Source organism: Theropithecus gelada, chromosome 2, assembly GCF_003255815.1.
Source record: "Theropithecus gelada isolate Dixy chromosome 2, Tgel_1.0, whole genome shotgun sequence".
Lineage (NCBI taxonomy): Eukaryota > Metazoa > Chordata > Mammalia > Primates > Cercopithecidae > Theropithecus > Theropithecus gelada.
This window is the reverse complement of record NC_037669.1, coordinates 100,106,825-100,120,301: the sequence shown is the minus strand read 5'-3', so window position 1 is coordinate 100,120,301 and position 13,477 is coordinate 100,106,825. Positions and strand designations below refer to the sequence as shown.

The 13,477-nt window shown below is 44.6% G+C and overlaps 1 protein-coding gene and 1 long non-coding RNA gene across 5 annotated transcripts in view; one reads left to right on the top strand and one right to left on the bottom strand.

Moving 5' to 3' along the window:
• The window catches only part of LOC112618544, a 127,978-nt gene that overhangs the window by 47,626 nt on the left and 66,875 nt on the right, over nucleotides 1-13,477 (bottom strand). The window lies entirely within an intron of this gene.
• MYRIP (myosin VIIA and Rab interacting protein) overlaps nucleotides 1-13,477 on the top strand; it is a 410,104-nt gene that overhangs the window by 373,748 nt on the left and 22,879 nt on the right. For 3 of the 4 annotated variants that reach the window (XM_025375656.1, XM_025375654.1, XM_025375657.1), the window contains one exon: nucleotides 10,589-10,783. The exons of the other annotated variant lie outside the window; for it this stretch is intronic. In XM_025375656.1, coding sequence (XP_025231441.1) covers nucleotides 10,589-10,783 — 195 coding nt within the window. The remainder of the gene's footprint in view (nucleotides 1-10,588; nucleotides 10,784-13,477) is intronic. 4 annotated transcript variants of the gene reach the window in all.

Sequence of the window (13,477 nt, the reverse complement as noted above, 5' to 3'; positions counted from 1 at the left end):
TAAATTTGTGAGCTACTAGTACAAGATGTAACAGAATAGTCCAGAAGAACAGCCTAAAATATATTAAATTTAACTCACCATTAATCTCGCAATTCCCACTCACTTTCCACACCAGGTCAAAAAAGGACAGCTTTTTAATAAATGGTGTTTGGACAATTGTTAGCTTGTTCTTTTGGGAGGGGAATAGGGATGTAAGAAAAGACAGGTTCTTAATTTTCACCCCAAGGAAGGTATGAATGGACCCTCCTCGTTTGCAGGCCCAGCAATAGATAAGAGACAACATTTAAAAGGAGACAGAGAGATGTTGAACTTCTCTTGTGAGAGGTGGTAGCCCAAGCTCTGGAGTTTGAATCCCTGCTCATTCCCCACTTCTTCAACAATTACTGAGCTGTTCGAGGAGCTGCAATGCAGTATGGATAAGAGAAAAAAGCTCCCTGCACTCGTGGAACTTACCTTCTGTTGGAGGAGACAGTGGTAAACATGTAGACACATGAAAGGGAAGATGCACGATAGTGATAAGTGCTAAGAAGATGACGTAGGGCAGAGGTCAGAGTCCTGGATAGTCATGAACTCTCTGACCAAGGGTCTTGAACTGAGACCCAAACGGCAATCAGGAAAAAGATCTAAAGGAAGGGCTTTCCAGGCAGAGGAACACATGCAAGTCCCTAAGGTGGAGATGACCTTGACAAGTCCAAGGGAAAACCTCTGTCCAAGGGACAGAAATGACCTTGACAAGTCCAAGGGACAGCTGGAGCAATGTGGCCAAGGGAAAAGCGGCGAGAGGTGAGGGCAGGGGCTAGAGCAAGCAGGGCCAGGTGGGCCATGCAGAAAGCTTCGGTTTATATTCTGGTGAGGTAGAAAGCACCTGGAAAGGCTGAAGTGGACAAGTGACAGGCAGGACCTTACATTATGGAGATCACCTCAGCTTCCATGTGTCACCTTCTTTCCAAGCAAATGTGAAAAGTGATTTCAGGTCTCACTGGACTTCTTCAGAGCCAAGCACATGCCCTGATTACCACCAGTCATTAGAAATGTTTGTAATCAATATTAAGAACTATTGTCTGAGGAACAGTCAATATAAAAAAGCAAAAAAAAAAAAAAAGATAAATGGCTATGATTACCTCTTAGGCCAAGAAAGGAACTCCTCCTGCCTGCTTTACACCTGCTAGAGTAGGTTTGGTCAGAGGTGATGGCCCCATTTCCCCCCTTTGTTTCCCTTGCCAGGCCCTGATATGGCCAGCATCAGACAAAATAGATGCCACCAAAGAAGAACAAGAAAATGACCTCAGGGAAACATAGAGATCATTGGAACTAAACTACAAATACTATACTTTTAAAATTTATTTCTTAGTCACCATGAAGAAAGGAAAATATTTCTTTTATAGATGGCCTTGGCCATCAAGACCTGGATGACTTAAGAACCCAAACCTTCCTAGAGGTCAGTTCTCCTCTAATCTCTGTTATGTGTAAATGTTTCGGTGCATTACATATGCTAATTTATTAAGTTCATGTTCCAATTTCTTTCCACAATTCTGTACCACCCTCTTGCATCAAGTCACTCTTCAGGGACATGAGTCTGTTCATGGAGAATGTATTTTGACGGGTTTTAGTGGCATTGCCGGAGTGCCTTATGTTTCATGAGAACTGAAATATATTAGCATTGAATTTTTCTAGCAGATTTCTGTCAAATATTTAGAAGGACATATGGAGTTTCTTTCCTACCATTGAAAAGGAGAAAAATACATGAAATCAAGGCATTTGGACACTTTCTTGCTTGTTCTGGTAGTTTGATGGAAGCATTTCATAAAGCCAGGACAGCATATGTAATACGAGACAGAGGAGTGATGAGTGGACTGGGCGTCTGGATTACACTTGGAACAGGTTTTCTTATAGAGCACATCCTTTCATGGTCATTGACAGCTCAGTTCTAGGTGGGCTCTGGAAGCCTCAGAATGGGCACTTGTGCTGGACAGATCTCCAGCTCTGTGGCGTGGCTTGGTCTTTGGCTTTCCAAATTAATGCACTTATTCTGGTTGGTGTCAGTTGGTAGAGGCTGTAGAACGACCCGAGGACTCCCTGTCATTAGACCCTTCTCTTCCTGACCTGTTGTTCACTGATCTGATTGTGCACTCAGATTCTGTTTCACCATCACTTCCCACAGTCCACTGTGTCCACGGAATTATGCACATGGAAGAAGTGCTGGTGTGACAAATGGGGAAGAGCATGGGTTTGGGAAACCACCATCTGGGCTCAAGTCCCAGCTCCGCATCTTCTTCACTGAGCCACAGTTTCCTTGTCTCTAAAGATGGGATGAAAATATCAGCCATGCTGTCAGGGTTAAATAAAATAATGAGAAGCCTAGAGTCAACCTGGCACAGGATGGACACACATTAACTATGAGGTGCTTCCCTCCTTGCTGCTTCTCTTCCCCCTCAAAGAGTCTCTCGGGAACAACATTTGGCAAGGGGAGAAGGCACGGACACATATTTATTTTATGCAACTTGAACTGCTAAAAGGCCTTTCACCTCTCCCTGTAATTCCTCTCTGCACCCCTTTGTGCTCAAACATGTCTTTAGATGACCCTGTTAATGTTTCCTGTTACCTGGATGTCCACTGTCCCCTAATAGCTCCCCCTAAGGAACATTCGTAAGTCACAGGGCTGAAAGGAGGACTGGAGGGCCCCATACTGTCACCAACTTCTTGATTGTACCACAGCCAATTATGAAGACTGTATTAGCCCTTCACCCCTCCCCTCAGGAAACTTGACACCAAAAATAATGAATTTAAAAGAAAAATTGAACAAATGACTCAGGTGCTATTCCACTTGGGCATTTGATAATCACCCACTTTCATGATTGTGTGAGAAAAGGAGCTCTGAAATGTTGTATTTTACTTTATTTCAATAACCTAGTGAACCCTTCCTTCCCTCCTGGTATTTAAATCTTGAATGCGTCAGTTTCTTCCAGATCACCCAGCTGGAAAGCACAGCAGCACCTTGCCAGCTCCCTCTTCTTCACTGCAGCCACCACGTTCTCTCCGCTCTTTCCAGAATATTGCACCTTTTATGCTTTTATCCCTCCTGTGGCTGCCCTACCTCAGGTCCTTGCAACCTTTGATTGGAGCTGCAGTTATTCTTTCCTACACTTACTTTCTGCCTCCAGTTCTCCCCAGCCCTAAATCTGTTCTTCGTGTGGCAGTCAGAATTACCTTTCTGAAGTGCAGGTCTCTCCTGCCAGCGTGTTAGCCTGGGCTTTAAAACCAGGCAGATCCAAATACAAATCCTGGCTCCTTGAAAACCTCGTCACCTCTCTTAAGCCTCAGTTCTTCATCTATCAGATGGAGTGATCATAGTACCCGCATCCTAGGGTGGTGAGGAGGGTTAAATGAGGCAAGGCAAATGATTCACGTATCCCAGAGCCTGGCACACGGTGCTCAGTGAGTTACTGTTAACAGCAGCAGCAAGAACCTGCAGTGGCACCTCATTGCCAGCGGTACAAACCCCAGACTCCTGAGGCTGGCATTCAGGGCACTGTAAGACCTCCCCCCTGCCTCTCTTTTCCCACCTGTCTCCCACAGCCTGCCCTGGGCTGCAGTGCCATTGACTCAGCAGCTTTCTTGTGCTTCCAGACCTTACCCCAAAGTAACGTGCTAGCAGGACCTGGTTGTTCCCTCTGCAGGTCCGCAGCCTGTTGCTCACAGTGCAGGACAGGTCTTACCTTCTGCTAACTGCTGTTGTCTCCTGACTGCTTCCCCCTCTGCTCTCTGAGGATAGGGACCATGGCTCACTTGTTTCTGCATCCCCTGCAGGGCCCAATGCAGTGCCTTGGCATAGAGTGGATGTTTCCAGAAGGAATTAAGTTAGTGATGGGAGGGAATCATTGATGATGTTTGAGGGCCTGGTTTTTACAGGGTCCCCTCAAGGCCATAACATACCTTGTTTTCATTGCATATCAGTGTGTATGGTTCGGTCTGCTCCCAGTAAAGGGAAAACAACAGAATGAAAAACTGGGAAACAACAGAATGATGGAAATGAACATCTCTCTCTCTCTCTCTCTCTCTCTCTCTCTCTCTCTTGCTCTCGCTGTCTCTTGCTCGCTGTGTGTGTGTGTGCATGCACACGCACGTGCCAGTGTTAGGTTGCTTACTCTGATTTCTTAGACTATTCTGTATTCTGATATTATTATTCCCTTTTTGGTGGTATGATCCCATCTTTATGAAATTGTAGTGGTAGGCAATAATAGATTATGGCAGCTTTTTAAAAAAAATATTATTACTTGGCAAAAGAAAAAACAAGAAAGAGCAGCAAACTTGAACCTTTTGGAATAATGGTAAAAGGCACTCTTTGAAATATGAAATAGTCAAAGAAAAATGTTTCAAGACTGCAGTACATAATGAGAGGCAGCTAAACCACCAGGCATTCACCAGCGATGTGCCCACCTCCAGCCAGGAAGCGGGCCTGCAGAGCAGGTGGGAGGTGCTCGAGGAGGGGCGCACAACTCTCGACCCAGACACTGGGCGGACACCTGACACATGCCATCTAATTTAATCTTCTTGAAAGCCTCTTGAGCTAGATGATGTTATATCCATTTTACAATGGAGGCGCAGAGGGGTTAAGTATTTGCCCAAAGTCACACGGACAGTGTAAGCTGAATTTCCCCGGCCTCATGGGCCTGTATGTGCAAACGAGGAAGTTTCATTAGGATAAGTCCGCAGTAGGAGACCACAGCACCCCCGATTGTCTCCCTCTGTTATTTTGGGGAGTCTTGGAGGAGGGGTCTGCCATGTATTCATGTACAGCCCTCTTGGAGGAGCCCACTCAGGGCCCCCATGGATGTCTGGAGCTGGCAGAGCCCTGAGGGACAGGCCTCACCAGGCCGCAGCTGCGCCACCACCATGGGAGCCAGGTCCTGCCCAGGTGCCTTCTCACAGAGGGGCTCCAGATCAGCGAGACAAGCGCCAGTGTGTGGCTTTGCTGGGACCAAGCACTTGTGCCTTTATGGGCCTGTTCCTCCATAAAACACATTTAAAAATCATATTTTACAACTGTATTGGTATAAATATACTAATATATATCAAAACATGTTCCTGGTGCAAAGATTCATTCTTTTTCTTTTAATTTTAAAAGAAATTAAAATATTTTCATGGACCCCTAAAGGAATGATGGGCCCTAGGTCAGGTGCCTGCTATCCCTAAAGGGTAAGGAGGCCCTTCACAAGACCCTAAAGTGGCAGTCCCATCGCCACTGCCTCTGTTTCTTGGCTGACCATGAACCCGGATCATACTGTATGCTTCTCTATCTCTCAAAAGTGTGAGTGCCAGTGTCCCTTCAGCATCTGCCTTTTTTGCCTTTTTGCTCTTGTTCTTGTTATAGGTGTCAGAACAGCCCCTGAGGTAGAGCTAGGAAAATCTCTCTTCCGCTCCAGGCACATGTACACATCCTTTTATCCTGAAAGCCTTTCTGCCCACCTTATAATATATCAAGACTTATATCAAGTCACATAAATAGATACCCAGGACCTCTGGCAGAGGCCAGCTCATCACACACAGCCAGAAGCTGACTCTCTGAACCCAGCTGAGACAGACACACAGACACACATGCTCCAGGGTCAAGCTGGGGCTGGAATCCCCCCTCTTTAATTCCAAAGTGGTGTCTCTCCACGAAGCCAGACATCCGATTATTAGAACACACTCTTGCTGCTCACTCATTCACAAGAGTAAGATATTCTGGTAAAGAGCATTCCTGATTATTCCAGCTTGAAATGAATTTGCATTTTTCTGTGCAACACAAAGCTTAGAAATGAATGATGACACTGGGAAAATCTCAGGAGAATTTACAAAGATTGCTAACGAGCAGATGTATCTAATGTTTAGATGAAAATATTTTCTCCTTTAGAATTCTACAGGCTCAGATCTCCCATGGCAACACCTTGCATTCTCCATGTCTTTGAAAAACAGCTGATAGGGAAGAGTACATAGAGTAGAAATTTGTTTATAGCAACACATTTTTATATGGAGAGAAAGCATATAAGCACAAGACAGAGAGACTGCTAAGGTAAAGTGTATTTGGGTCCTCAGACAAAAAAAAAAAAAACAGTCTTACTCTGCCTACATTCCCTAGAGGAAAGAAACTATACAGTTGGGATGAATTGCACAATTGGTCATCTTTATTGGGACCACTGAAACAGCCACTGAGGTGGGGTTGCAACCTTGGCATGGCAAATGACTGTCATAAAGGCCTGCTTCAGCACTGTGTCATTTGTGAGTTGAGCTGGGAGCCTGAGTTTTCACGGAGGTTGACAGCAGTTTCACTACCTTGTTAACGAGCAATTGAGGAAACTCCATCTCAGGTTGGGAGGAGTCAGATCTTACCTTCCTGTTCCTCTGCCCTCGTGGCTCTGTGGTGGGCTTGCAATACCAGTGTGCTTCTCCTCACTTTCTGTGCCCCAAGTGGCGGACTGTTTCAGCCCCGCTGGTTGTGAAGCTGACATTATAGATTTGGTGTTCTGCATGGGGCTGTGACACAGAGTGAACCCTAGAAGTGGACACTTGGGCTCTCAGAGGTGAGCAGGACACCAAGAGCATGGCTGCCTCAGAGCACAGATCCACATCTTACGGTGGGTCAACAGCTCAAAGTCCAACACATGCTACCTGCACTAAGGCATATTAGCATACAGTTGGCATTTTAAAAAAGAGAGAATTGTGCGTGTATCTGGCATCTAATAAATGTGTTATTTAATTTGCATTTCTTTGCTCACTAGAAGGTTGAATTTTGTTACATGGGTTTACCAGCCATTTTCATTCCATCGTCTGTGGGTCCCTTAGCTGCAAGTGTCTTGAGACCCACTTCCCTGTTCTGCAAAGCCTCCTATTATGTCAGCTGACTCTCTCCATGCTTTCAGTCCTCCCTCATTTGCTACCATAAAACCCATATTTGATCTCCCTTATGATTAATATCTGGAGAAAGTCAGCTACCACAATGGCATGCTCTGTCTGGGCTCTCAACTCGCAATTTGTGCCATTCAGCTCATCCCTCTGGGGCTGCAAGCAGTAGAAATAGGTAGGATCCTTTAGCTTTTCATTTTTTCCCATATACAGGGCTCTCTGTCAGCCACCTCTGAATCTCCACCAGCTTTTCATCTGATCAAACCTAAATATAACTTTTTTAACATAGTTGTAGGAGGTGCTTTTCACTTTTCTCTAGACTGGGCAGGGAACAGGACATTTACATTACAAGTCAGTGTTAGCCCAGTAGGAAAGCTGATCTTTCACTGGCCAGTGAGCACAATAAGGAACAGGGAGGTTAGGTGCCCTGACCCTGTCATATAGCTATTGAAATCCAAGTTATCTCAACTTCCAGTAGGTGCATGGTCCATACCCACCCCCAGATCCAAGCAAACAGCCCATTCCTAGGGAACAGACAAGAAACACTTGATTCCCTACAGGTGGGAAATTGCTGTGGATTCCAATTTGCATTTCCCAGTGGAGAGCAAAATAAGGACACCAACCAATGAAGAGATCTTTTCCAGTTTTCATATAGTTTTTGTTCAGTCACTTCTTCTTCTTTTTTTTTTTTTTTTTTTTTTTTTGAGACGGAATTTCACTCTTGTTGCCCAGGCTGGAGTGCAATGGCAGGTCTCAACTCACTCCAACCTACACCTCCCAGGTTCAAGCAATTCTTCTGCCACAGCCTCCCAGGTAGCTGGGATTACAGGCGCCTGCCGCCACACCTGGCTAATCTTTGCATTTTTAATAGAGACAGGGTTTCACCATGTTGGCCAGGCTGGTCTCAAACTCCTGACCTCAGGTGATCCACCTGCCTCGGCCTCCCAAAGTGCTGGGATTACAGGTATGAGCCCCCACGCCCGGCCCGATCCGTCACTTCTGCCAGCTGGAAGCTGAAATGGTCCAGGTCTTTAAGCAGACCTCAGGTGTTCCAGGTGAAGCTGTGGTGCTCTCCTCAGACCAGCTGCCTGGGACTCCTCACTCTGACTTAAGGGAAAATGCAAATGCCTTCAGGGGCCAAGACAGTAAGTCAATGTGACAAGTGGGTGGGGTAGGGCCAAAGGTATGCCACAAGGGCAGGAACTGCATCCCTCTTGTTCACTGCTTTATCCCAGCACCTGCAACAGAGCTGGCACACCATAAGGTCCCAATAAAGATGTAGAATGAACTATGGGGAGTACAGAGAACTGGGAAGTGCATATCTCACAGGAGGTATTCTAGGCCAAAAAGCATGGGTAATATTTGCCTTCAAGCTTACAACTCTCATGACTGAATAAACAAGGCTGTTTATAGATGGAATAAAACAATGATGGTCAAACAGTATTGATGGTCAACTTACCCTTTTGATTGTATGTTCAGTTGAAGTCAGGATACAGATCACTCTTTCTGTTTAAGCATCTCTTAAGTCCTTTCCATTAATACCTTGGACCTTTAATGCCCTGTGCTGTTCGGAAATTTGTGTAAATTTTTGCTTTCCCCTCCCTCATGCTATTGTCTAACTTTTTTTTCTGAATCCCTTGGTCATATATCTTTCTTTCAAAAGATCTACAAAGGCACTGTGTCTACCAAATAAGGGACAATCTTTCTAAACACGTTTTATTCCTAATAAAAGGGTAACAAATCCGCTTTCATGCATACAATATTGCCCTTTCTGAAACAGGCTTAAGCAGTGGTAGCTGGTTCTTGCCAAAATTATTTTGAGCCCAATTTGTCTCCAAAATCTGCCACACCAAGCTACAGGATCCTGAAAAGTGGGGGACATCCTCTGCACATTTTTCCTAAGGTGAAGAGCTGGCTCTGGCTGTTCTCTTGGACATTACCCTTATTCTGGTGGGTCTGTATCACCTCCACTCTATCTCATTCCCCTGGGACCCCAGACCCTACCTTTTTGGTATGTAGCAAAGCCCCCTGAACCAACAGAAACATGGCTATTGGGTCAGTCAAGCAGCTATTGTGGAATAGACAGGCTAAAGCTAAAGAGGAGCCCTCTGGCACATGTGTCCTCACTCCAGAATGGCTTGACAGGTGTGAGACCATGTGCCTCAGTGTAGAAGCCCAGAGTCAGCTTCTGGACTATAGACTCAGCCACTAATTTGTCACTTAGCCCCTTTGCTTCTCTAGTGAAGTGGGAGGGCCAACGGAAACCTTCTCTAGTGAGACAAAACCTAAAATAGAATCCACTCGGAGGAACAAATTTTGCAAAATCAAGTCATAGCTATCATTAACATTTTGGTCAAGATTGTATGGGTCAGACAGATATCTTAGAAAGGCATATCTTACCAAACATTTTACTGGTCACACGAAATATGCCTGTGAGCAGTATTCAACTTCTAATTTACAAATGATATGATGAGATAAACAAAATTGTTTGTAGATGGAAACCATGACTGCCAAGCAACAGTGATCTCCAGCTTATTGCATGATGCTATATGTTCAGATGAACTCAAAATGCAGATAATTCTTTGGGATTGATGTGCCTCTGCTCCATTAATGATGTTGGCCCAAATCCGGATTGATTGTAATTTTGAACCTTGAATGTAAAAGCTGGAAGTGACCTGTGTCAGTCAGGAATACGTTCAGCCACAGGTAACAGAAAACCTGGCCAACAGTGGCTTCAACAGATAGGGGATCTTTTTCACATAACATGATATCCAGAGGCAGGTGATGACTCCCAGTGGTTCACCCAATCCAGTGCTCTCTGAGTCCAAGCTCCTTCAGTCTTTCTGCCCCATCTCACTTGGAGGTTTGGCATTCTTCTTCAATTCTGCTGGCTCATAAGGTGCATGTCTATGTTTAAGGCAGAAACAAGTGGGGAGGAAGAGAGGAACATTAGATGCACCAATTCCCCTGATTAGGAAAACAAAAGCTTATCTAGAAACTCCTCAGTCTTTCCCTGTGGACTCACTAGTTAAAATTGTGTCACATGACTATACCTCGCTGCAAGGGAAGCAGGAAAATTGAGTATTTTCCTGTTCACCCCCATGGTAGAAGACAGCAAGAGAGAATGGGCTTGAAAATAGGTGTGTGAGCTAATACACTGTCTATCAAGAAACTACAGAGAAATTCTTTCTAGTACCCTCATTGTACAAATGACAAAAATGAGTTCCAGAAATGAGAAATAACTTGGCCAAGGTCCCATAACTGGGTGAATTTAGAGCCAGAACTGGGGCCCAGGTCTCTTAAATGCCAGTCCAGAAAGCTACCCACTGGACCACACTTCAGTCTGAGATTGAAGTTTTGCTGATGAAGTATAATATTATTCAGCAAATAAGGTAAGAGATACTAAACTACCAGCAGTGGGCAGAGGACATACAGCTTCCACTCTAGCACTCCTTCCTCCTTCCCTCCCCAAGAATCTGAAATAATTTATTATGAGTCACAGAAACTAGGCAAAGTCAAATCAGGCCTCCCCTCAGTTCTCTTCTGCTGTGTCTAGTTTAATCTCATTCCTCGGCACATTGGTGTTTGTGTGTGGAATTACAGAATCAACCTCATGATGATGAGTGTCATGATAACATAGAATTTCTGTGTCATTGTTAATGTGCTGTTCTTGTCTTCTGTCCCCTTCTGTTATCGGACCAAACAGAAGTTTTCTGCTGTTTCTCTCTGCAACATCTCCACAGAAGTCCTGAAAGTCATCAATGCCACAGAGGAGTTGATAGCAGGATCTACAGGGCCCTGGGAGTCCCCACAAGTCCCTCCTGACAGAGAGAAGGGGACGTTTCCTCGTGGGACAGACCAAGTGAGACTGGATGAGCAGCTGACTTCCCTGGAAGAAAATGTAAGAGGGTGTGGAGGTGCCCTGTCTAGGGTGAATGTGTGTGAAGAAGCTGATGAAGTTGTAGCTTATCATGAAGAGTGCAAGGATACACACACCACTACCACCATAGCAAATACATTCTCAGGAAGGACCTTAGGTTGGATTCTCCAGAAGCAGACCCTGAGATGAGGATTTGTGTGCATGTGACTTATTAGGGAATGCTCCCAAGGGAAGCTAGTAAGGGAATGGGGAAAGTAAGGGAAAGGGAAGAATCCAAGCAAGGACATGATCTTACACAAAGAGGAGCTTCAGCTTGATCCTGCAGAGAGCTCTGGAGTAGAAGTTGCACCTCAGAGTTGTCCTGACCTAGGGCAAAAGAACTGACCCTTCTTACAACCAGCAGGCACTTCAGTCTCTTTGCACGCAGGCAGTGTCTCTAGTAGCCCAAAGGCAGTCCCCTGTATAGATATGGGCTGCTAGGAATAAAAGCTTGGTGGGCAGGGAGAAGAGTATAGAGAAACTATAAAAGAGATCCAAGGGGATCCAGGTATTGCCAGTGCCGCTACAGGGGATGAAGTGGTTGCCAAAAGAACTGAAGTTACTACAACTGGTCTTCTCTGCTTCTCTAATTTAAGATACCAACACAATCTGGTCAGGTGCTGTGGTTCATGCCTGTAATCCCAGCACTTTGGGAGGCTGAGGCAGGCGGACCACTTGAGGTCGGGAGTTTGAGACTAGCCTGGCCAACATGGTGAAACCCCGTCTCTACAAAAATACAAAAATTAACTGGGTGTCGTGGCAGGCGCCTGTAATCCCAGCTATTTGGGAGGCTGACCCAAGAGAATCGCTTGAACCCAGGAGGCGAAGGTTGCAGTGAGCCAAGATGGTGCCACTGCACTCCAGCCTGGGCAACAGCGCAAGACCCTGCCTCAAAAAAAAAAAAAAAAAAGATACCAACACAATCATATGTAATTTATGTTTCCAATGAATCACCCAAGTCTCCTTGTGCCATTAGCAACAAGAAGCCCACTGTCTTTCTTTTGAGCCTACCACACTCCACTCCAAAATTGTCCAAGCACTCTGGGAACTGAGTAAGACTCTACTGTATTACCTTCTGACCATATTTAGACCTCAGACTGCCATCATTTCCCCCTCCCCAATTCCTATGCTCCCCAATAAGGATGCTAACCAACCACTGCTAGTGGATCTGCCAATCAAGAGGAAAATGCCTAACATCAACTATATTCAAAATTACATTTCTTCTTTGGAAATAAAACATTTAGCATAATGCCTGCAAAAAAGTACATATAAATATTGGTTATTCTTATTAGTATTTGAAAGGCATGTCATCAGCCAATTCCTAAAATGATCCCATTAAAATTCACTAAAGAATGGGTTGTTAAAAGTGATTCCAACTTTAATAACACACACTCTTAGCTCTTTCTCTCATCCTGGAACAAGTATGCATTTGCTGCTTTCAAGAGAAAGACACTTGAGAAAGAAAGGAAATAAAACAAGTCCTATTGGTGATTTTGCTTTATTAAAAAATCATCCATTTTTACAGAAGTGTAGGCAGAGTGGCCCAGAAGACTAATCTGCCTCATTCATCCTGTTTTTACTTGTTGCTTCTTCTGAGGACCCTGACTTAGGTAGCTGGGCTTTCCCTGGTGCCAGATCCTTTTCTGCCTGAAGGAAGCCATGCCTCAGAGTCAGGGTCACAGGGAAAGAAGGTGAGATCTACCAGATGTCTGGAAAGGGGGAAGGGGATGAAGGGGAAGGTGCTCACAATCTGTTTCAACATTTAGAAGGGTTAAAGACCATCAGCCAAGTCAGCTGGTTCCCTGTGGAAACTTGTACATCTCTGAAGGCAAAATCAATGTACTTGGGGGAGGGAGGAGAAGACAGTGCTTACATTTACCTTTCTTCAGATTCAATTCCATTTAGTTTGTACACCTAAAAGGTATTCGCAAATATAATTGTAGTCATGTGCTGTATAATAAGGTTTTGGTCAATGGCGGATCACATATACAACAGTGGTGGTCCCATAAGATTATAATGCTGTATTTTTACTGTACCTTTTCTATGTTTAGATACACAAATAATTACCATGGTGTTACAATTGCCTACAGTATTCAGTACAATAACATGCAGTAGCCTAGGGGCAATAGGCTAGGTGTGTAGGAGGTTATACCATCTAGGTTTGCATAGGTACACTCTATGATGTTCACACAATTTTGCATTTCTAATAATATATCCTCATTGTTTAGCGAAGCATGACAATGTTTAGGTTAAAGGACTTTGTAATTTCCCCCTTCCATTCAAAGAGAAGAAAAATTCTTGGCTGTCAAGTAAGAGGCACCTGGCCTGGAGGCGGGGTGGGTGTGAGTGATAACTTCAGAGTTCAGGAAAGCTCTCACTGCCCCTTGAGGAGTTGGATGTTTGGTTTGGCCTAATAGGGATATTTGCTAGTAATGGATTTTTCAGTCCTTCTGATTTGTGATGAAATAAACAGTGTAATAAATTTTTACAGGTAAATATTCATGATCACTGAGTATTTCAGGAAATAGCTGAGGATAAGAATTTTCCAGTACTCCAGACCAAGGGTGACACTGAGAAATTTGGACATTAACACTCAAGCTGTAGTCACCATCAGTAGTTGGCATGGCTCTTGCCATGAAGTTGATATCAAATCAAGTTAGGTAATGCCAGCTCCTG